General features: G+C 40.4%; 1 protein-coding gene across 1 annotated transcript in view; it reads left to right on the top strand.

Moving 5' to 3' along the window:
• The window catches only part of PRKN (parkin RBR E3 ubiquitin protein ligase), a 1,223,721-nt gene that overhangs the window by 466,282 nt on the left and 732,925 nt on the right, over positions 1–24,514 (top strand). Inside the window, exon 4 of the mRNA XM_074948732.1 lies at positions 6,225–6,343. Within this exon, the coding sequence (XP_074804833.1) occupies positions 6,225–6,343 (119 nt within the window). The remainder of the gene's footprint in view (positions 1–6,224; positions 6,344–24,514) is intronic.

Raw genomic sequence — 24,514 nt, 5'->3', positions numbered from 1 at the left:
CAGTGTATTTTTTTCCCACTTGTGTGACTGGCTGACCAAGAACAGCACACTGGAAGAAATCCCACCATTTCTCCATGTTATCACTGAAGGGCTTTAGTCACTAGCTTGCTTCTCGGAGTGAATTGGAGTACATAGATGCCGTATTGGACATGCTTCAAAGCCTCCCTAACTCATAGTAGGATCTAAAATATTGTGGAACTAGCCAAGAGGATGTTTTGATTGGCTTGGTGACCATCAGAGTATTTATGGTGGCCTGGTCATGCCCTTAGCAAGTCCCAACCAGAGGTAACATCATCAATTATCACAAGCAATAGAGATTTTTGTTCTATATCTGGGTGATAGGCAACTTCTGAGATGCTCCAGCTTGGTGATGGTCCAAAACCAATATACAGCTAGAAGAGCATTCCCATATTCCTCTGAGGCAAAATGGCACAATCATGGATGCATTCTGTGTAGGGTGGGGAAGCACTTGCAGAGGGGCTTCATTATCAAGATATTTGGTGTCTCCAAAAGTTACCCTGCTACATAAATATTCTGGGGACTCCAGTTGGCCTGGTTGGAAGTGGACTTTGAGAGCCCTCATATCTGATAAAGTGGTCCTGATTCAAAAGAACAATCAGGCCACCAGTTTTACATAAACAAAGGATATAAAGGATCTTGATTCTTAATCCTGCAGTGGCAAGACTAGGCAATGTCTCGCAAGACATTCCTAGATGCCTTTTGCCTGTCAGGAAAGGGAAATTTTATCAGGGCAGGCTATGTGGTTATAGAGTTTGACAAGTGGTGACCAGATCAGAGGATGACAGATCTTTCTTCTGTGGGGAGCATCCCATATTGTCTGCCACTCCTCTGAACACCAGGACCCCTTTGTTCTGTTGAAGGCACCTGATAAGGATTGCACTGGTGATGGACATCTTCATTCATTTTGGGGCAGTAGGAAGGATAGAATTTCATGATGGCTTCTCCCTCCTTCATTATGCTAGCAAAGGCCCTAATTAAACCCAACAGAGAGACATTTCATGAACTTTATGGCCCCCACATTGGCTAAGGCAAACATGGTTTCCAGTCCTGATGGAATTGGTGGTGATCTTACCACATTAGATCATAAGGAAACAAGGGATCTCTTTACATCTAGTGAGGGTTCCTTTTCCCTGTCAGTGTGGTTCCTAAAAGGGTAGTCATCCTAGCAGCATTGAAGCAGGTTGTGAGATAAACATACCAACACATGTGGGAAAGGATTTATTTGGCTGTATTTCAGTGTTTCATGAATGAAAGTAGACTAGTTTTTCAGTATCCCATAGTCATTTTCTGGGGCCTCATTAAGAAGTCACCAGTGTTTGGGGAAATTCACGTGGTTCTGAGTAACATGATGAAAGCTCCTTTTGAACCACGGAGAGATCACATTTCTAAGGTCATTTTCCTGGTGGCAGTGACTTCAGCTTGCAGAACGTGTGAGCATCAAGCACCTATTGTAGGGCAGACCCATATCATCTTCCAAATTGGTGATAGCCAAAAAGACATAGCAGTGGCACTCCTGCCAGTCATGTATATGGAGCATAGACCAAGAACTTATGGAACTGCACATTCTCTGAAAAGAAGAATTGCAAACACAAGTACAACTAGTTTTCTCTTTTAAAAAAATCACAATTTTATAAAACCACGAAATGAACTAGTGGTTAACTTTATTTTTTTTATTTTTGTGTGTTATGCACATTTTCAGTATCAGAACTAACACTTAAAATGGGACTTCAGTTTTTTAATTGGTAATTGCTGTATCTGCAGAGTCAAGCTGAGTTCCAGTGTTATAAAATATTAATGGAAAACTTCATAAAAACCTATAGAGCATGATTGAACGAGGGGAGAGGAGTTTGTAAGCTTGATGCTGCAGCAATTTTAGTGATTGCTGGCTAAGTGCCATAATTACAATTCTGTATTAATAATACCACTTCAGAGCTGGTGTTGTGCAGAAATCAGATTCCTTTCTTGTTTTCCCCCTTTCTCCCCTTGAAAAGGGAAAGGGGAACCATTGGAATATATTCTGAGTCAAAGATGTTTGCTAAGATTCATGCTAGCACTTCCTAGAATAGATATGGTTTATGCTAAACTGTTGTAGTTTGATGTACAGTATGCTCACTTTAGGCCTGTGTACCTTTTTAATTCTGACTCCTCTTGCCCCATTCCTGGTGGTGTTGGTCACTACACAAGCCTAATGAGGTGACTACGAGAATATGTGATTGGAATCAATCCATCTGCCTAAAATAGTTGTTGGGTTGCTGAAAGTCTCCATTTAACTCCCTTACCAAAGCTCAGAGCATCCCCCTGTAATGCTCTCAGACTCCAGCAGCCTTGCTATAGGAAAGACAATCCAAATGTTGTTCTGCATCTCTGCACAGGTGTTTTGCGTAACTGCTCCAGCTAGATCTATTCTAAACATGTTTCTTGTGTGTTAACCTCCCCCCCTCCACAAAATTAAGTTTATTATTCATAAATGAGAAAATTGATCATACTGAGTAGAAGTAAAAATCAGGTTGAGACATTGTACTCTGTGCAAGGTTTAACCTATACAATAAATCTGCAATAATCCTCAAACCAGGTCTCTAAGATTCCCTTCTTTTCTTATTGTGACATTAAGTCATACTTATTTATGGTGAGCTACACTATGAATGGTTTGCACTTTACTATCAATAATACATCTCTCTGTCTAACTGTATGCCTAGCATATAGAGCAGATGGAAGATATGATTCCTGCCCCATGTAGTTTATAAGGTAAATTTAACTTGATATAACAAGCAGGACACAAGACAGTTGGGAGTGTGGAAATGGAGTAGGGAGTAGAATCAGTGACACTGCAAGATTACTTTACTCCGTGAGGGCTAGTGTACAGCATTATGTGTGATGTTTGATGACTTAGTTAATTTCACATGAGACCTATTGATGCTATGAATAGTAAAGATGGATTTGAATAAGGAAAGGGGGTAATGGCCTTGTGGATCCACTCAGAACGAGCATTCTAAGCAGCAGGGCTGATGTGGAAGAACGTGTGAAGTCATGTACAGAAAAAGCAGATTAACTGTGTACCAAAGCGGCATTGTTAGCAGAGCCAAAAGGTAGGAAATGGTGATGCGAAAATAGATCTGGGGCTCAATCTCCCTCTATGCTGAGGTTATACTTTGTGCACCTGAAAGTGGGGAGCCAAAGGAAGGCAACTCTAATGACTATGATTATCTTGATGACCTCCTGCAGCAGCAAACTGCAGGGTGTGACTACTTGATACATGAAATATTTGTGCTGCATTTCAGTTTTGTTGACTATCTTGCTGTTCCCATGTTAAGGAGATGCAAAAAGGAAAGACTGACCAGTTTTCAGAACACCTTTAATCTTTTTCAATACACATTGTTTTATTTCTTTGCATCCTAGCTCAAATTCAGCCCAGGTTAGTAGTGTGTTCAAGTCATTTAGTCACCCTAGGCAAACAAGTTGGGGGTCTCAGTGTGGTTACTAGTGGATAGATGTCCAGATTTTCAAAACTGTGTCACATTTCGCACTAACTGAGACCCTCAGCAGAGATAACAAGTATTGAATGGGCAAGCAGATTGACTTCCCTCTTATTCTTAAAGGTGCCACCTGCAACTCAAAGCACATTGATAGAGCACTGTGGCGAGACATGCACTATTGCTGCTTGTATTGTACCTGCTGAAAGGATAAGTAGAGGACTTCATTTAATTTACAGAACTATATTATCCAGCAACTTTCACAAGGTCTAAATTCCGCTGAAAATCCTGTTATCTGTTGTGTCCTTCTGTGGTCATTTATTTTCCCTCAGAGAAGCGTAATGAAAATTCTTAGGGGGTAATGTAAGTGAAGAGGATATTAAGGACATCCCTCTTGCCCTCTGGAAGAGCATTTTGTGTTCCTGCAGATTTGGACACTCATCAGAGATGGGTTGTTTTTTTTAATATTATTAAGTGCTCACTGGAAAAGGTCTTTTTTTCAATAATGTAAGTGTTCTCCGGAGTCATCTTTTTTCTTTTGGAAGATTCAACTTTTTTCATGTAGAGCCCTGTGAGTAATTAAGGTTTGGGAACTCGTTGCGCCAGTGTTCTTAGGCAATTCATGAATGTGAATAACATGGAATTGGTTTCAAATAACATACAACCATATACATGCTCTTTATTATTCTGTAGTATTATTCTGCAATTCATGAATGTGAATAACATGGAATTGGTTTCAAATAACATACAACCATATACATGCTCTTTATTATTCTGTAGTAAATATGGTTTACTTTAAATTATTACACCTAATATTTTCTGAGGTAGCTCAGTGTGTGATCCAAAGCTACTTGAATGTCAAGTTACTAAAAGAAAAAATGGAGATGAGCATAGATACTTGTGAATTTTTTTGGCTAGCAAGCAAAGCAGATAATTCTCTCCTCTTCCACCCTACTGGCACTAGTAAATAAGATTCACTCCATAAGTTGCAGGTAAATAAATAGCATGAAGATCATCAGACTGATGGCAAGAAGTTAATTCTCAAGAATTTACCATTATCATATTATGAATTAATCCAATAGATGAATCACCCATGACTTCTCATCTTTCAGTTTTCATGTCATTGTGTGACTCATGCTGAAAGATTTCCTCTTCACTAAGGTAATGGAAAATTCGTTTGGTAGCCTGACACTTTAAGCACTTAAATATGTTTTCAATGTGTTATTGGTGAGTAAAATTAAAATCATAAGAACGGCCATACTGGGTCAGACCAAAGGTCCATCTAGACCAGTATCCTATCTTCCGACAGTGGTCAATGCCAGGTGCCCCAGAGGGAATGAACAGAACAGGTAATCATCAAGTGATCCATCCCCTGTCACCCATTCCCAGCTTCTGGCAAACAGAAGCTAAGGATACCATCCCTGCCCATCCTGGCTAATAGTCATTGATGGACCTATCCTCCATGAACTTATCTAGTTCTTTTTTGAACCCTGTTATAGTCATGGCCTTCACAACATCCTCTGGCAAAGGGCTCCATGGGTTGACAATTAAACAAGCAATTAAAAACTGGGAAGTAAATGTTTCTGGAGATTTCAACCATTGGGGACAATCCTACAAAGCTTTAACATTTATACAAGAGTACTTAACATATTACTAACTACTTAGAAGGGAGATTTTCAAAGGCCCAGGGGGAATCAAGCGTTCAACTTCCACTGAAAGTCAATGGGATTTGGATACCTAACTTTCCTTTGTACCTTTGAAATTTTTCCCATTAATCATCTCTCTCTCTCCCTCTTTCACCCCCCCGCCCCGGGTGAGATAGGTAAGCTCCTCTTTGCAGACAGAGAAACAAAGGGAGAACAGTTAAGCGCTGCCTCAGAATCAGGAGTTGAATGCAGTAGTTCTTTATTCTTGGCCTCCTGCCTAGGTTTAGACCATGCTGCCATTAATGCTGTTGAGCTACCCTTCCCAGGAGCCGGAGGTCACACAGGCTGCTTAGCTGCAGGCAGCCAACTTAGAGGGAGTTTCAGGTAGCACAGGTGCCATCAATGGCAGCTTGGGTGCTATAGCTTTTAAAAATAGAAGACAGTGTCTTTGTGAACCCCTGGAACAGTAGCTTCCCTCTCCAGCATTGAGTGTAGCCTCAGACTCAGTTTTCCTCTCATTGTCTCCCTCTTACTGGTTAGTTAGTTTCACCTTCTGGCCAAATCAAAAAGCCTTCCCCTTCTCCCAATGGGTTAAATAAGAGTCCAACAAGCAGAACTACAAATGTCTGTTCCATTTTCTGGATCACAGTCCTCTCTCCAGTGCCTGTGAGACCACCTCTCCTTGCTTGCAGGGGTTCAAAAAGTCCATACCACTATGGGTGTTGGCCTTTAAGGGTAGGCACCAGGAATAACACTCTTGCTACTATCCCAAAGACCAGACCAGGGTGGCTTTAAGAGGGAGACTGCAAATAACTTATGATTTTTAGGAGGTTAAAAAATTACATTTAAAGAAGATATATTCTAGCTCAACCACAGCTGTGGGACTTGAGGCAGAAATTAATTTATGGAAGTCCTGTGACCTGTTACGCAAGAGGACAGACTAGCTGATCCCAAGGGACTCTTCTGGCCTTTTAAATCTATGATTCTGTTAATTTAATTATTAGTTTGTTTTTTTGTTTGTTTTAAAATACTTCAGTCTCATTCTGGATTTCAGTGCAAACCGTTTTCTTTGCTTTCTTTCCAACAGGTGCAGCTAGTTACAACAGTTTTTATGTTTTCTGCAAAAGTTTCTGCCAAACTGTGAGGCCTGGGAAACTGCGGGTCCGTTGCAGTATGTGTAAAGAAGGGACGCTGACTCTGACAAGGGTAAGCAAGAGAATTCAAGTTTTTAAAGAGGTAAAAATTATGTATTGAGAAGTAATATAAACATATTAACCGCTGTTTATAGCTTCGAAGATGAAACAAAGATTTGTAAACATTTTATTTATCCTTCCACTTCCACTTTTTTTTTTTTTTTTTTTTGCTCAGTTCATTTAGGGAAAACTTTTCAAACTTGAGCTCTGATCTTGCAAAGACTTGAGCAGTTGCTTAATTTTATGCACGGTGGGAAATCCAGTGGACATATTACATCTGGCTTCCATGAGACTCTGAGCATTAGGTGCTGAGACCTGGATCCACAAAGGACTTTTAGGCACCTAGAATATCACTGGAAAAAAACTGTGATTCACAAACCCTGAGTTAGGCACCTAGGATCCCTAAACAATGAATGAGGAGCGATTCTCAGAAAGCCTGGAAGGTTCCATGGGATTTTACAAAGGTTCAGAACATTCTAGGAGGTTAGTGAAAAATGAATCCACATACAGAATACCTGAAACATTTTACTTGAAACATTCTATTTTCCCTTTTCTCGCTAACAATAAAAACAGCACTCCAAACCAGGCACTCCCCACGCCGGCACCCCAGGCGGTCGCCTAGGTTGCCTGACCCTAAATCTTCTCTGGTTTCGTGCGACAGATACCTGTTTACCTATAAACAACTCCCTTGTGTGGCTCTGTATTGATGGATCAATTGCCAATAAATATACTATGTGTTGTTACTAGTTCTTTGGATCTATCTGCTGGTTAGGTTAGCCCACTGTGACTTTGGTCAGCAGAGTGCCAGTGTCTGTAGCCTCACATCTTCAATCAAGAATTTGTTAAATATTTACCAGAGTTCCAAGAAGTCAGTTCCCAGACAGACCAGGAGGAAGAAGGTGGAATCCGAGGGGATTACTACCACCCAGAAGGAAGGATAAGGCGGTAACCTGCTAACACCAGCTGCCATATATAAAAGGAGGAAGAATTAAGTAGTGGATATTATGCATGAATGGAGATTTAGGTGGTAACTGTATACTTCTGATTTTACCCCCCCGCCTCCCGCCAAAATGTTGAGCACTTATATTGGACTTGGGTTACATCCTGAAAAAGGAAGGATGTTAGTTGAATAAGTATATCTCCAAAAAGGGGATGACTTAGAGGACTTTTTGCTTATACACTGGGGAGTGAGAGCGTTTCTTACACTGCCTGAAGTCTTATCACCTGAGGTTGCTATAAAAGTGGTTTCATTTTTTTTCAGAAGAACTGAGCACCCACAGCTCCCATAGATTTCAGGGGGCTTTGTGTGCTGTTTGGCATCTTTGGAAATCAAGCTACTTTTATTAGGTGTCTACATTTGGCCTTAACTTTGGTTCACCGAGAGCGATGAGTTTTGCTTTTCATTTTTTTTCAATAGCTTCTGAGTGTTTATGTCCAATGCTTCAGGGAGATCATTTTAAGTGAAAAAAGTCTATCGTCATTGAAATAATAAAGTGTGATAAACATTGCCAAATTGTTATTCAAAAACTTACTGTCTTTTAGGCAAAACTTTAATGTCATGCTTAAGTCATTTGAGGGTCCCTTTAACTTATTATCAAGGCTTTGAAGAAACATATTGAGGTATTCCAGCTGAACAATTGTAAATGTATCTGAATTAGTCAATTTTAATGATATGTGGCATTGTAAACTGAAGAGTCCCACAGAACCTTTGAGAAAGATTGCTCTTTTTTGTACTTAGAGAAATTAATTAGTGCTACTTTCTTAAGGGCTTTTCTCTCTAAAGAGAGAGAGGGGCATGGACTAAGGTCTCCTGACTCTAATCTCTGTTCCAGCAGTGATTCCCTCTATGGCTTTGTGCAAGTCACTTTAGTCAAGATTTTCAAAAGTATTTTCTAATTTTGACTGTTTCAGGTTCTGGGGGCTCCGCATTAAACACCTGGGTCAAAATTTTCAGTCTTGTATGTCCAAAGTTAGACACCTGTAGCCATATTTAGGTACCTAGATAAGAGGCCTGACTTTTTCTGAGGTGCTGTGCATTTGCAGATCCCATTGACTTCACTAGAGGTTGTGTGTTCAGCACCTCTTAAAATCAGGTTCTTTTGCCATTAACCTTTCTGCCTCAGTTTCTCAGGCTATAAAATGAGGATAATTCTGGCCCGTCTCAGAGGGCTGTTTGAAAGGCTTTGAACACAAATCAGGATAAACTTGTTTCTCTTTGACTTTCATCTTAATGATTATTCTTAAATACCAAGGCATGCAGAAAAGAACAATGTGGCTCCACCAAGCAGCCCAAACTTTTCAGGTTCCTTCCAGAGTTCAGGTACATCACCTTATGAGAGATCAATGAGCTGCAAGAGAACCAAGAAGTTAGATTCCACTTCACAGACATTTTACTCGGCCATCTTTTTCACCGAAGCCACATTTTAATGTTTAATCAATAATGGTTTCAATCAAATCTGCATTATAATAACTTGAATCAAAATTGTCTTTGCCTCATATTTATAATTTTGGTTCATATTCAAATTTATATTGTCAGTTAGATGTCAAAGCTGCTGAAGGAAAATGTTGTTTTTAATAGCAGAAAATGAAGGGAATTGTTAAAGAACTTTCACATTCCCCTTTGCATTACTAACACAGAACACACCTTAGGTTCTTGTCCATGCTCACTGACTTTACAGAGCATGTTTTTATTTTGCTGCTTCAGAGACTTAAGCAATAAAGTCCTGAGACAGGATTGCATTTACAGATTCAAACAGACCTTGCATTAGCTTCCTCATGCTCATTATTCTGAGGGCTTGTCTCTGCAGGTCTTCCTGTTTCTTCATCTAGTTTTCTCTTAGCTCACAGATGCTCTGTCTTGTATTCTGGGGAGTTGGAATTAATGAGAGCCATCTGATATGCCAGGGCGAGTCATCAGAATAGCTCAGCATTTCCACATAGAATCCTAAAATCTGACAATCTATCACAATACCCTTGCCTCTTCTGGCCTCATCTCCTCCCCCACTCTTCAAACGTCTCCCTTCTGTTTCCAATCCTTTTTTCCCTTTATGCCTTTTTCCACATCCTTCTGTCTTTCTCTGCTCTTTTCCATTGCTTCATCCATCCTAGTTGGTGCCAGCTTCAGGGCTTTGAGTGCTGCAGCCTCTAGTGATGTAAATCTTTCAAAACTCAACCCACTTATTATAAGTTACTGGAGTTTGTTGCTTCAGAGGAGACATTCCATTATTGTGTTGCTGACACAGCATAAACATGGTGCCAGAAATAAAACTGGGACTCTAATCATCCTGCGAGTAGTAGAAGTTTTACCAGTGGGGCTCCGGGGGCATTGCCCCACAAAATGTTTTTGGACACTCTCCTTATTCTTGCTTCTACTTACTATCTTGAACCCAGTAACATTTAAACTGAGTCAAATTTTGAAACCATTCTAACATCATGGGTTTGAAGTTCTCAGATGCTTAGTCTTAACTTTGTCAAAGTCTAACTGAACTTCCACATATTTGAGATTCCCTCATCACACTTTTCTTATTTGGAAAGGTACTAAGCATTGCTCTTAATTTTGGTAATTGAAAAAAAAGACTGAGTCTCACCCCCCCCACTCTGTCCCCCATAATTCCTTACAACCCTACTGTAAAGACCTTAGTATAAAAAACTCTAACATGGCAGATCTCTCAACAAACTTCTTTTATCTCACTGTTTGGAATCTACTTGGACTATGTTATTTTGGCATCTATGGGGTAAATGATATAAGGCAGTGGTCTCCAAACTTTTTTGATCGCGCACCCCTATCAGTAAAAAAATTTTGAGCATGCACCCCCAATATATGAATATTTATTTATGTATAAATTATATACATGTACTCCTGTACTAATATATTATGTACATTATAAAACATACACAAAAATAGAAATTAAAAAAGGATGAGATAAGGATGAAATAAACAATATTTTTAAAAAATTTTTTATTTTGTTTATTAACAGTACAAAAACCCTTTTTGCTCTCACTAAAAAAAATTATTAATATTTTTAGTGACAGCAATGTGATTGAATATACTTCATTATTTTTGAAAATCTTGGTTTAACACTTTGTGATACAGCGATTCGAAGGTCTGGTTCTAAGTTCAGTTTATTTCACACCTTGGTTTTAATGGCTGTCATAGTTGAAAAAGATGCCTCACAAAGATACATAGATTGAAATGGAAGAAGTGTATCGTTGGCTGCGCTTATTAAATCATGATACTCATTTTTCAGTCCCACCCACCAATTATGCAAAGGTTTTTTGTTGAAATTCGGCTAGTAAATTTCCATCTTCCCTGATGTCAATCAGTTGTTCTTGCAAACTAATCGGAAGGTGTTGCATTTTTATATTTTTAACAAATGGATTCAAAACCCACTGAAACTCTTCATTTGGAAGATTTTTAAACAGGTTAGGAAATTCTGTTTCCAAGTTTTTTAAGTGTGCAGATATGAGAGTTTTTTTAGGTGACACACTTACATCGTTTTTGGCAACAAAATCACATAACGATGGAAACATTTCCAAACATCCGTTTTCAAAATGCTCTCTCCATAGCACAAGTTTCTTTCAAAAAGCAGTTGCTTTCTCACTCATTGTTAAAACGTCACCTTTACCTTGAAGGGACAGATTAAGTGTGTTTATTTTTTCGAAAATATCTGCTAGGTAGCATACTACTGACAGCCACTTGTCATCACAGAAAAGGTCAGCAAATTTAGAACACTTGTCTTTTTGTAAAAGAAAAATGCGTAACTCATCTTTAAGTTAGACAACTCTTTTAAGCACTTTGCCACGAGATAACCAGCGAACCTCTGTGTGGTACAAAAGATTTTCATGGTCACTCCCCATCTCATTACAAAGTACTGTAAAGATTCTACTATTTAACGGTCTTGTTTTTATAAAATTAACCACATTGATGACATCCTGTAGCACTTTGTGCACTTCTGGCTCCAACTTCTTTGCTGCGATAGCTTGCCTATGAATGATGCAGTGAATGAATTTCACGTGTGGTGCTATCTCGGTAACCTTACCCCGGAATCCTTTCTTTATTCCAGTCAAAGCAGGTGCTCCATCAGGGGTTACACTTACACAGCTTTTCCATAAAACATTGTTTTTATTAAAGAAGTCATTTACTGTTGAGAATATATCTTCTCTGATACATCTTTCCCTAGTGACTCACAAAAAAGTAGTTCTTCGTGTATTTCATTATTTTGAAACAGAATCTAGCAAATACCATAAGCTGAGACATGTTAGAGACATCTGTACTTTCATCCAACTGTATAGCAAACCTCCCACACTGCGTAATTTGTTCTAATGCTTGTTTCTTCAAATCTTCAGCAATGTCTTCTATGCGTCTTCCAACAGTATTTGCTGACAAAGGAATGCATTTTAGTTTGTCGCCATATTGTTTTCCGTGTATTATTTCATCCATTTTTACCACGGCAGGAAGAACAAGTGTTTCCCCAATGGTATGTGGCTTTTTGTCTTTCACTATTAAGTAAGAAACCTCAAAAGAGGCTTCTAAACATTTATCATTAAGTTTAGTGAAATTTTGTAAAGTACTGGATTGAGTATCACATGACTTTAAACATCGCTGAAAAAATTGTAGAGGTTTGTCCTCATGTTCTGGATGCTTAGTTTTTAAATGTCTTGCTAATCGTGATGGCTTCATACTATCATTAGCTAATATCTCAAGGCACAATATACGCTTAGGGTGAGGTTCATCGTTAACGATAGTGGATGTAAATCCATATTTCAAATAGACTTCTTGATAATTTCTAATTTTTTTGGCTGACTTCTTGTCAGATCTGATTAGATTGTCATTGTTTTTACCTCGTAATGTGGGTGACGAAGAGCTCGTACTAGGAGTAGGAGAACTGTCAGCTCTGCCATTTTCTTGTTGTTCGCTTGTGCTCGCATTATTAGTATTATCTTCAATCCGTGGTTTCTTTGCAGGAATCTTTTTAAGCCACTTGTCCATTTTGTGAGGGTTAGTTTACTTAAAACTAGATAATACAATCCGTAACTTAACCGGGCACACGCAAACTGCAATACGTCGCAATACGCTGAAAGCGAACGAACGAGTGAGGGCGCCACTGTCAACCCCTCCGCATTGTGGAACTCCCATTCTTCCCTCAGGATACCTCGCAGGGCTGGCTCCAGGCACCAGCATAGGAAGCACGTGCCTGGGGCGGCACACTATAAGGGGCAACATTCCGGCCAATCTTAGGGCGGCACTCCTCCGGCCGCCCTTTTTTTTTTCCCCTCTCTCTCTGGCGGTGCTCCTCCTGCTGCGCTGCCCTTTTTTTCTCCCCCACCCTCTGGCGGTGCTTCTCCTGCCGCACCCCCCAATGGATCGCTTTGTGCACCCCCTGGGGTGCATGCACCCCACTTTGGAGACCATTGCTCTATACAACAATACCCAAGAGGCACCAATACAGACCTCAACAATATCAGTACCAACAGCAGTATTACAGGCAGCCTTTCTACCCATCCAGGCAACCAGCGTTCTGGAAAAGGAAACATAAATCACAAAGAATGAAGTCCTCTAACTCCAGCATTACACAAGCAGCTTGTCTTCATTCAGTTATAAGGAAAAGCAGCCCATTTGATTTCTGCTTCAAGGACAGCCATACAATCAGCAATCTTCTTAGTTTCCTCCACCTCTCACCATCTGGGGACAGATTGTCCCATTTCCTCAGAGCTTGGGAATCTATAATGATGGACAAATGGATCCTAAGCATTGAGACTGGGATGTTCTATACAGTTTCTGTCAACCCCTTTCACCACCTATCTACCTTATCTTTTTTCAGGGACCCATTTTACAGGTCAGTGCTCCTTCAAGAAGTTCAGACTCTGCTCACTCTAGTGTTGATAGATGTTCCCCTTCAACATCAGGGAAACGGTATTATTCACGACATTTTCTGATTCCCAAGTCCTGGGGGGGTCTGAGACCCATTCTGGATCTTTGAAATCTCAACAAGTCCATCAAGTACATAAAAGTTCACATGGTCTTCCTATCATTGATTATTCCTTCTTTAGATCACGATAAGTGTTTTGATGTTCTTGATCTTCGGGACACTTACTTCCATGTGGCAGTTGTGCCAAGTCAAACAAAGCTTCTAAGATTTGTGATAGGAACCAACTTTATTAAGACACAGTATTTCCCTTCAGCCTGTTGTCAGCCCCACAAGTATTCACCCAGTGTATGGCAGTGGTGGCAGCTTACCTGAAGAGGAAAGCGAATTCATGTCTTCCTTTATCTAGAGAATTGATTAGTTCAAGGCCAATCCAAACACCAGTTTCTCCAGTACATCCTTCATCTCTTTAATCATCTGTGACTTATGCTGAACAAAGGGAAATCAACCTTCATCCCAACACAGAAGATCAGGCTCATTAGGGCTCTACTCAATTCTGTGAATTCAACCACTTTTCTTCAAGAGAGATTTCAGACCATTCACTAACTATGCCTGTCTCTCAAGTCACACTTCCCCACCACAGTCCAAGCCTCTCCACTGTTACTAGGCCACATGGCCTCATGTACCCCAATATATCAGGCTTCATCTGTGAATCCTCCAAGGTTGGTTTATTCCATCAGTCAACCTGTCTGCAACAAAAGACAGCAAGAAAGTCCATCAATTCTGTTTTTGGGCGTGTCACAGTCCAGGCTTATTAAACTATGCATTTCTCCTGTCGTAGGGACAGTCTTATGTATGCATTGCACTGCTACCCCCACCAACCATTCTGCTCATCCCACAAGTGATCCTCCAAGTTGAAACAAAACCATGCCAAGATAATTTTTACAGCTTTGGTGTGGTTGAAACAGTGCTGATTTTCCAATCTTCTCAGCCTCTCAATTTGGCCTTTGTACCTTCTGCTTCCTCTTCCAGACCTGCTGTCCCAACGAGCATGGACAGATATTGCACCCGGTCCCAAAAAGCCTGCACCTTTTGACATGGCTATTGACTGGTTAGATCAGTCAAAGGATAAGTGCTCTGTAGCAATTCAGAAGGTATTGCCTAATAGCAGAAAGGCAATCCTCTCGACTCACTTATTTAGCTAAGTGGAAGTTGTTTTCAAGCCAGCCCACTTTCTGGAGGACACCTCCATCAGAAACTATGATTTAGGACATTTTGGAGTACTTGTTACATCTGAAATCCTTGGACCTTTCTCTAAGCTCCCTAAGAGTCCACCTAGCAGCAAATTATCCTTTAGTTCATAGAAGATTGTCTTGTATGTGCGTTTGTTTTTTAAATTGATGGTATCTAGATTTTTTTAAAAGGGATTGTTTGACTCTTTCCCCCAGCAAAGGATGCATTGACATCTTGGGCCTTAACATTGTATTACCTACTTTAATGGGCCCCTCAGGTAGGCACAAGTTCAAATGTTCTTTGCTTCATCTGTGTTGTCAGACATCTTTTCTCTTAGACATCGCATCAGCCAGAAGAGTGGTGAACTTCAGGCTCTCATGGGAGGACTGCCATACACAATATTTTTTTCAAAGATAAAGTAGCTTTGAAGTCACATCCTCCTGACTAAAGTGATTGAGATGAAAAGCAAATATCAGACAATACAGTAGTTTTGTTTTTTTCCCTAAACTATGCACACACAAGGATGAACGTCTGCATACTGTGGCTGTAAGGTGAGCATTAGCCTTTTATCTAGACAGGACTAAACCTTTCCAGTTGTCTCCAACTATTGATGGATTATGCTGACAAAATGAGAGGTCAGGCAATTACATCAGATGGTTTGTAGGTGGATTATTTCCTGCATTACCACAGTTTACAGCATAATGAACACTTCCTCCTCCACAAAGACTATCGATTCATTCAACGAGAGCTCAAGCTACTTTGGTGGCTTTTTCTAAAAGATGTCCCTGTACTGGACATTTGTAGGGCTGTCACTTAGTCCTTGGTGCATACTTTCACCATTATTACACCATGATGACTGCCTCAAGATCTTAATGATACTGTCTGTGAGTCACCTGAGTGCAATACACATGTGTAGCCACTCAAAAAGGAAACAGTTACTTACCTGTATTGTAACTGTTCTTTGAGATGCAATTGCACATGTGTATTTCCTGACTCTCCCTCCATCCCCTTTGCACCAGAGTCTCCAGTATGAAGGAACTGAGAGAAGTTGCCCTGAACTTCATAAGGAGCCACGAGGATGTCCAGGGTGCATGTGCCACCCTCATAGGTACTGCTGCAGAAAATTCTCTGCCTCTATTGTATTGGATGCACACACACCTATGTGGAATACACCCATTGAACCACAGTTAAAATACAGGTAAGTCATCATTTTTTTTACCATCCCCCAAAACACAATACATAGCATAACTACTCCTGCATTTACTTTCCCAGTTGAGTTTCAATAGAACAATATAATTCAAAAGACAAAAGTTTCTTCATTCCAGGAGTTCGAGATGGCTTTACTCAAAATTCCCAAAAGGGTAATATTTGCCATAAAATTAAACTTAATGTAATGAATATATTGGAAAGTAGCCAGTCGAGTTTTATAAATACACTAAAATATTTTGGTTCTGTGCTTAAAGGTGAGGTGCAGATTTAAAGATGTGGTGAGCACTGATTTTTATTTCCCTCAGTTTTCATTCACTGTTTCAGCATCTGTGTATGTTTCTATAATTTTGGATGTGTTCTCACCAGATCTGTGCCTTTTCCAGGATTGCTGTTCTCAGCCTTCCTGTGCCCCCTTCCATGGGTGCCAGGTTTGTATAATTTTTGGTGGTTCCAAGAACAGGTCCAAGCAGAGCCATCCCATCCATAGGATGGACCAGGGCAACCGCCCCAGGCCCCATGCTTTGAGGGGCCCAGTGCTTCAGGGGGACAAGGGGTACAGGGTGGCCTGAGGGGTTAGTGTGGGTGCTGGCACTGGCAGCAGCGAGCGACTTGGCCCCAGCCTGTCCCACCCCACTGGCTCCCGGCGTTGCTCGGGGAAGGGGGCAGAAGCTGGAAAGAGGCGGGGGGGGGGGCCTTGGGGAATGGGGTGTAATAGGGGCGGGGTGGGGCAGAGCCGGAGGGGGTTGGGCTGGGGCTGGCTCGCTCGCTGCTGCTGGTGCCAGGCCCCCCGCTAACCACCCAAGCTGCCCTGGACCCCACGTCCCCCGAAGCACGGGGCCCCCCAAAACGCGGGACCTGGGGTGGTTGCCCTGGTCCGTCCTATGGATGGGATGGCTCTGAAAATATAAGCCCAAACATTGGTGGAACACAGGCACCACAGGCCCATATAACTCGCTGCCTATGCCCCCTTCCTCTGCTCCCCCAAAATGCCTAGGTTACCACTTTCTCATTCTGATGGTCTGCTTTTTGTCAGGCAGCCTGAATAACAGGAAATGGAGACTTTGAAAAGGAGACTTAGTTCCATTATAATTATTTATTAGCATTGGGCCCCGATTGTTCCTTCCAGATCTGTGCAAGGAGGGGTCCCTTTGTGTGCAGATCTTTCTCTGCCCAGGAAGAAAGGGGCTCTGCTGTCCCCAGTGCACTGTTTTTTGGCTTTTATTTTATTTTATCCCCTGTGATATCCAGCCCCTGGTACTGGCTACTCATAGAAATTCCAGATCCTTTGCACGAATGGGTGCAGTGTTTCTGAATTTACCAGTTTTTCCTTAAACCACCGCTCCTGTAAAGCACACAATACTTGTGATAAAGCAAAAATAGGTTTATTTAAGAAAAAATAAAGATTCAAATAGAAATGAGAGAGTTGTGGAAACAAGTGGTTATAATACAAAACAAAATTCTAAAACATGAAGCTATATCTATCCTTATCAATAGTTACTTTGACTATCTAATAAAATAGATTCTTACTCCCTTTCCCAACCACCCAAGTTCAGTCTATGCAGAGCTGGCTGCTTTCTCAAAAACCAAGATCCAAACCATTCATGAAAGTACCTCCCCACCACATGTGTTGCCTGACTCTGTAAGTGCTCAATGGTTGTACAAGTACCAGGGGCTGTCCTTGGTGAATGGATCCAGAGTGTCTTCCCCTAAACTCTATACACTGAAAACAGTCTTTTGTTTCTATTCATAGCCAGGGTGAAGTTCTGTCTGTTGTAATATTCCTTTTTCATGTCTAAGAGGTTTTGATTGTTAGTTCTGGGAGGGAGCAAGGCTGATCAATTAAGCTTTGTGTTATTTCGCTGACAATTCCCTCTTGCTTGCATGATCCGTCCCCCAATGACTGTTATCTCTCTGTGATTAATTTCTACTCCAAATTTCTACTCCAAGCATACTTTCCATATACATATGTTGTTCCTTAAATATTCCCTATACATACATCTTGCAATGAATATGAGTCTTGACAGGTTACAAGCTTTCTGTAAACACCTCAGGGATATCCCTTATACATAAATGCCCTGCAAGAAATGTGTGTGGTGTAAGGAGTTTGTCAGGTCTGAGATGAGAACTGTTGACAAAAAACAGGGGACCTTTTGCCAAGCGGTCTTTGTGTGACAGGAAGCTGCTTATCAGTTGAAATTCCTACCTCTCACCCCTCATAAATGCATGGTTGGATGGCTATGAAAATGCTGCTCCTCATTAAGAATTGCAATCAGTTTCTGAGTGTGAGGGATGAGTCCAAGACTCTAATGTAATTGGTGCATTTATATGTTTGATGATCTTGATAATTAATTAATATAATCTAAAATCATACTTCACATTAGTTGAACTCCTTTTCCTCTGAGAATCCTGACCCTCCTGAGCATCTGAAAATTTTGTAGCGAGTATAATTTTAAATGACACCTAAGATAACTACAGCTAAAAGGGATCAACAGTTTAAAAAAACACACTCTCTTCTTTAGGTTTGTTTACTTTGTGCATTAGACAGCAGATTGCAACTGTAGTCAATTTCATTGCATTGTATTACTGATGGTCAGTTGCATGTCCTGTCTCATGCACTAACATGGTGACCTTAGGTAAGGATGCACACTTTGCCCCATGATCTGCAGTAGGGTGTGTGACTCACAGCCGCAAAGCTAAAACTGAAGAGGCAGCAAGAAGACATGTGTGTAGAGATGGAAGGGATGGTGCAGGACTGAGTGTGTCTAGGGGTGTTGCTCTCAAATAGACCCTCGTAAACATCATGAGAACTGAAAACAATATTTTTTAAAAAGGTTTAAAAAAATCAGACATGCTATTTAAAGGTCCTCTGTCAATGTTTTGTTAAAAAAAAGCTTGTTTAAAAAAAGTCAGGTTCTTGATATCACTTAAATGCCAGCAGTTCAGTGACAGAGTGGGATATAGAACTAAGTTTTCCTGACTGTTAGTCTCTTTCTTTAAATAGTGGGAAATGTTGTCTAGTTTTATTAGCCCAATTAAATTAAATGGTGATTGTTACATTAGTCTTTCCCTTTGTAGGGCCTAATTGAGTCACAAGTTCAAATGGGTTTAATGGTCTTATCCTAGTTCATAGTGGACACCATTCCAGATTATAAAACACTATTACAAGAATTACCATACTGGACAATTTTTGTTTGGGAGGGGTCTAATTCTGGAATGTCAGGGATGTTGATCAGGATTGAGGTGCATTGTCAGAACTATGCAAGGAAATGTAATTTGTGCCTGCCTGTTTTCTCCTCCCACTCTTGTCATCCACACCTTGGCAAGATAGCAATGTGCAGCCAGAAGAAAGGATGCTGAACCTACGTTAACTCCAAGCCAACATAGTGAAGTAATTTGAAGGAAGTGAGCTTTGCACGCTGGTCAGCTGGCAAGAACACCTCCCCAGGTATAGGTAATAGATTATTGTGTAGATGACTGTGAGGAATAATGTTGTCCCAGTCACACAGGAAGAAAGACAGGCCGCAATGCATGCGGTTTAATTAGCCACATCTTCAGCCATTCATTTAACATAAGGCAAAACTTATACCATTCAAATGTTTCACTCTTCTAAGGTATACAGTACAAAATTCTATCATAATTGGCAGTGCAGTTCATAATTCTTTCCTTCACGTGATCCCAAGTTTTTGGGAACTGCCATCAGTCATCCTTCTTTCCAGCCCATTACTGAGATTTCACGGCCCTCTCCATGTATTAGGGTTAAAGGGGAGTGGAAAAGGGAGAGTTGTCTCCTGGCTGTACCAGATATTAAGAGCCGAACCCCTCCTTTTTCCAGCTTCCTTGGGGGAAGGAGTCCCCTGGGTCCATTTCCCACTCCAGTTTGAGAACCAGATGCCCTCTGTAACGAGTACCTGCACTGGATACCTGCTATGCCAGCCATTTAGTGAGTTTTGACATTTTGACATACCTTACCTTGTTCTCCTAACCTACGTCACTGGATCCCTGACCTGTGAACTGACCCTGCCTCAGCCAATCTGGTGATGAGGAAAAAAATCCTTTCCAGCCCCAAAAGATAAAAGGGAACTGGTACAAGCCCCCAGGAGATCATAAAACCTGGTCCTACTCTGAACCCCTGGGTGAGAGCTGTGTATTAGTAATTGTGTGTGAGACTGAGAGAGAGAGAGAGAGCTCCTTCTGGAATGCACAGAGTATAAATACCTCTCCCTTCCCCAGTGCATGTCCAGTCTAGCTACTTCCTGTTACCTCTTTGGCTTTGTTCAAGTAAGTCCCCCTTTCCCCTCCTTCACAACCCAAATTCAGTAGGGATTCTTAAAAGAGCCCCATCTCCTTTTTCCTGTCAGCTGGACAAAGACCCAGTACATTCTGTTTCAGCCAGCACATTTTCATGGGAACTGCTGTAAGTATTTCAGTGTCAGGGCCTTATGATGATCTCATCTTACTTCCTCCTGAGGCCTAACACTTGGTTAGAACATAATTCCATATTATCTTTCAATAATGCAAATGGCCACTATTCCTAGCATTTGCTTGCACAGGATTGAATTTAAGCTGCTGGTCCCTGACAACACCCTGCCTCTTCCCCTGTATTTTCCAGAATGCTCCCTAGCTCACTGGTTCTCAGTTTATTGTAGCTGTAGAGTTCTATTATGCATGTTTCTCTAGACTGTGCAGAACTTCTCTCCATGTGCTGAGCAAAAATGTAATTCTCAGAGCTAGTGCATTGCCGCTGCACCTTTTTCATCTGTGCTCAACAGCCTGCAGGCCTGAGCCAATTGTGCCAGACTTAGGATAGTGCTGTCAGTCCCGCACTTTCACACACCGTAAAAATTCATTTTAAAAATTATTTAATCCATATCTTAAAAACAATTATCTCACTTCTGAAATTCCACCTGGTTATTCCAGTGATAGCTGAGAGGCCTCTTTTTTAAAGTATTTTTATTTTCCTTTTGTAAATAGGGAATTGGCTGAAGTAAAACTAACATAGTCAAGCCATCAAAAGTGTGTATGTGCAGCACCACTACAAACTTTTCTGAAAGAAGCCATACTTGTTGTGAAAACATTTTTTAAATTGTCGATACACTGACTAGCATAAGCTTTTACATGGCATTGTAGCAAAAGTTTCTTAAGAAGGTCTCTTATTCCATAAGTAGCAAAGCACAATGTAAGCCAGCATTTGTTCCAGTAAATTTTATTGACATGAAAGTGAATACCTGTGTAAAAACCCACACAAAGCTTTGGGTGACCTCAACTTAAAGTATATGCTAATCCTTTTCTGTGTGGAAGCTGGGAATGACCAGCTTAATTGAATTGAGCATTATTTTTTTCCTGGCATGCAGACTGATATTTTAAACATTACTTATTCATTTAAAACATCCTTACTCTCTGAGACCTTTTTTAACCATCATGCCTATTTGCATATTATTATTTAAATATATGATGTTGGGAGTGAGTTTAAAACGTATGGGACTACAGTTCTTTAAAGCTAACGAGCCCCACCACCACACACACACACACACACACCTTTTAAACAAAGACTTAATCACCTAAATTTAAAATTTGTAATTTCCGGATGACAGCTAGGGTTGCATTTTATGAAAATTTTATGACCTGATGCTGTAAGGGAGATTTATACCAGATTGAATTTAATTATAAAGAAACAGCAGTTGCTAAAAATATATAACCTCTCCCTTCGTTCACTAATTAATCAAGAGCATAAGTGTGGGAGTCTTTTATACACCACCCACAGGCCTGCCAGCAACTTTCACAAATAGCTCACAAAGCTTTGTCACCAGTTTCATACTGTTTTGGACATTTTGTCGCATTCAGGTTCTTTTTAATAATAGAGGATCACAGTTTTTAGCAGTAGTCCTTGTTCAGGTCATAAGTACACAGAGATCCCTCTTTGTGGAGAAATGAGTTGTAATAACAATCAGATGTGGATTTTTTTTAAAGTCTTAGCAATGCAAAGCAAATGCACAAAGACAGGTTTCAGAGTAGCAGCCGTGTTAGTCTGTATTCGCAAAAAGAAAAGGAGTACTTGTGGCACCTTAGAGACTAACAAATTTATTTGAGCATAAGCTTTCGTGAGCTACAGCTCACTTCATCGGATGCATCCGATGCCCTAGCCTTACTCCGGCAAGCACCCATTGACTTTGAAATACTGCCAATGGGCCTGATTCCACAGGCTTACACAGTGGTTTCATGCTATTGTAACTGCATTGACATCTGTGGTGGTGCTACAGATGTAGGTGATATTGGAACTGGGTAAGTAAAAACTGAAGACAAGGTAAAGAAAGAGCTTTGTCTAAATAAGCTCTAAGTAAAGACTTCAGGATTCAACTCTTAGTTACTGGCCTTATGATGGATTGTGCTTATATTGCAGGGATAGACCACTGATGTTCTGTAATGCTGCTTGAGGACCTCACATTATCTGAGACATTTCCTTCTACTATAAGCTGAAGGGAGCTTTTTTTTTTTTTAAATCTGCTGTGGTTCTCAGGTGTTCCTCATCCTTTAGAAATAAGTTTAGCTTCTCTGGACACCATGGGATGTATTCACATCTGATGAAAACAGTGGCTGCTCTATTGAAACTAATGGAGCTGCATCTGCTGCCCCTGTATCTGAATTCCACTCAGTAACCCCCTGCATACTTCTGCTGCTCTGTCTCCTTCAGAACTCAAGAGGATTTTTTTTTAATTTAAAATATTTTGTACGGCTGTGTCAACTTGTTTTTGGACCTGAGATGGATTTTTGTCTCTCCTTTTTCTTGTCCTTGTTCATGGATGGATGGATGCTGATGGAGCCATGGGCTGCTGCTGTGTTTTGTTGGATGTCATGGTACGGATGTTACATTTACCTATTACTTTCCATCTCACAATATTAAGAGATGAAAATAGGTTCATTTTGGTCCTCTGACACCATGGAAAGGTTCTCATCTAGAGTAGGCCGCCTGTCACTTGGCATTTGTGGCAGGAAGAAGGCTCCAGAATACTCCAAGTCCCTTATAATGAATGACAAATAACTGGAGAGTTCTAGTATTCTTCCTAATAAGCTACTGAAAATATAGGATTTTGCACGTAGTACTTGCACATTTCCTAACTTGAAAACACGCTCTTACTTCTGCCAGTGTTTTACTTCATGCTTCATAACCGTTTTTTTAACTTTGTTATTTTGTTTTTTTAAATTTTGTTTATTTTGTTAACATTTCTGTAACCTTTCTAACAATGGGCCCTTTTTCAGTAATACAAAATAGCATAGCAATGACTTTAATTGGATGAGGAGAATGAGTACTTAAATAATCACTGAAATCTGGTAATGTTTTATGCTACTCGGTATAGTATTTGCCATATAGTTTAATTCTGTCCTCTCACTCTGTCATAACACTCTGTATCCACAATGCCATCTCTTAGACCCAGCCCTGCTTGCAGGTTACATAGCTGTCGCGGGGGTCACATCTCTGGTTTGGAGATAGAGAAGGAAAAATGCACCACTGCTTGTAATGGAATTGTGGAGCTGCTTGGAGGTGGGGAGCAAATATACCTGACCTTTCTGATCATCTGGCTCTCTCCATTGCTGAGGCCATGCAGCAAGTTACTACAACCCCATGAATGTAGTAGTAATACTCTTATGTGGTACAAGCAGCAGGCAAAGAAGGGATCAAGACTGGTTTCCTTCTAGTTTTATTAAAAATAAAGAAATGAATATATTAGTTTTTTATGGGGTGAGGGTAGGGACAGGGACTGAGCACTTTTCTGTTCCCTCATTCCTGGTTGTCTTTGGAGACGTTTTGAGTCTGATGGAACATGTCTGTTTGGCCAGGTTTTTTCAGAACAGCGAGCCAGGGAGATGTCTTTGGATTCTGTGGCCTCTTTTAAGCCTCTTTTTGGATGAGTAACAGTCAGCTAGGGACAAGAATCAGATTGTGGGAGAAAAAAACCTGGTCATTCTCTTCCAAGTTCAACCCACAAAATAATCTCAAGCCATGTGAGTCACCAAAATGTGACACCACTCACAGTAGACTGTGTGGATGTCAAAATATGATAATGTGGTTTCTGTGTTCTTTGAGTTTGGCTCCCACACAATGGAACTTGAATATGCCCACTTGCTCTGCTACGCCCATTGGGCCTACTTCCTTCTTAACAGGAGAGTGGGGTAGAAATAAATGATGGCATCTCTTAAATGCCCCTTGTTTGTAGCACAAACATGGCCTTGTCTGCAATAGCAAAAATTTGTTTTTTTACTAGGGCTGTCAATTAATCGCAGTTAACTTGCGATTAACTCAAAAAAATTAAATCACGATTAAAAAAATTAATCATGATTAATTGCAGTTTTAATCGCACTGTTAAACAATAGAATACCAATTTAAATTTATTAATATTTTGGATGTTTTTCTACATTTTCATATATATTGTATTCTGTGTTGTAATTGAAATCAAAGTGTATATTATTTTTTATTATAAATATTTGCTGTGTAAAAATTATAAACAAAAGAAGTAGTATTTTTCAATTCAACTCATACAAGTACTGTAGTGCAATCTCTTTGAAGTGCAACTTATAAATGTAGAATTTTTTTTGTTACATAACTGCACTCAAAACCAAAACAATGTAAAACTTCAGAGCCTGCAAGGCCACTCAGTTCTACTTCTTGTTCAGCCAGTTGCTAAGACAAACAAGTTTGTTTACATTTACAGGAGCTCATGCTGCCCTCTTCTTATTTACAATGTCACCAGAAAGTGAGAACAGGCATTTGGATGGCACTTTTGTAGCTGGCATTGCAAGGTATTTATGTGCCAGATATGCTAAACATTTGTATGCCCCTTTATGCTTCAGCCACCATTCCAGCGGACCTGCTTCCATGCTGA

This window comes from Natator depressus, chromosome 3, assembly GCF_965152275.1.
Source record: "Natator depressus isolate rNatDep1 chromosome 3, rNatDep2.hap1, whole genome shotgun sequence".
NCBI classification, from domain to species: domain Eukaryota; kingdom Metazoa; phylum Chordata; order Testudines; family Cheloniidae; genus Natator; species Natator depressus.
Note: the sequence above shows the minus strand (reverse complement) of the source record. Positions and strands in the feature narration are given on the sequence as shown.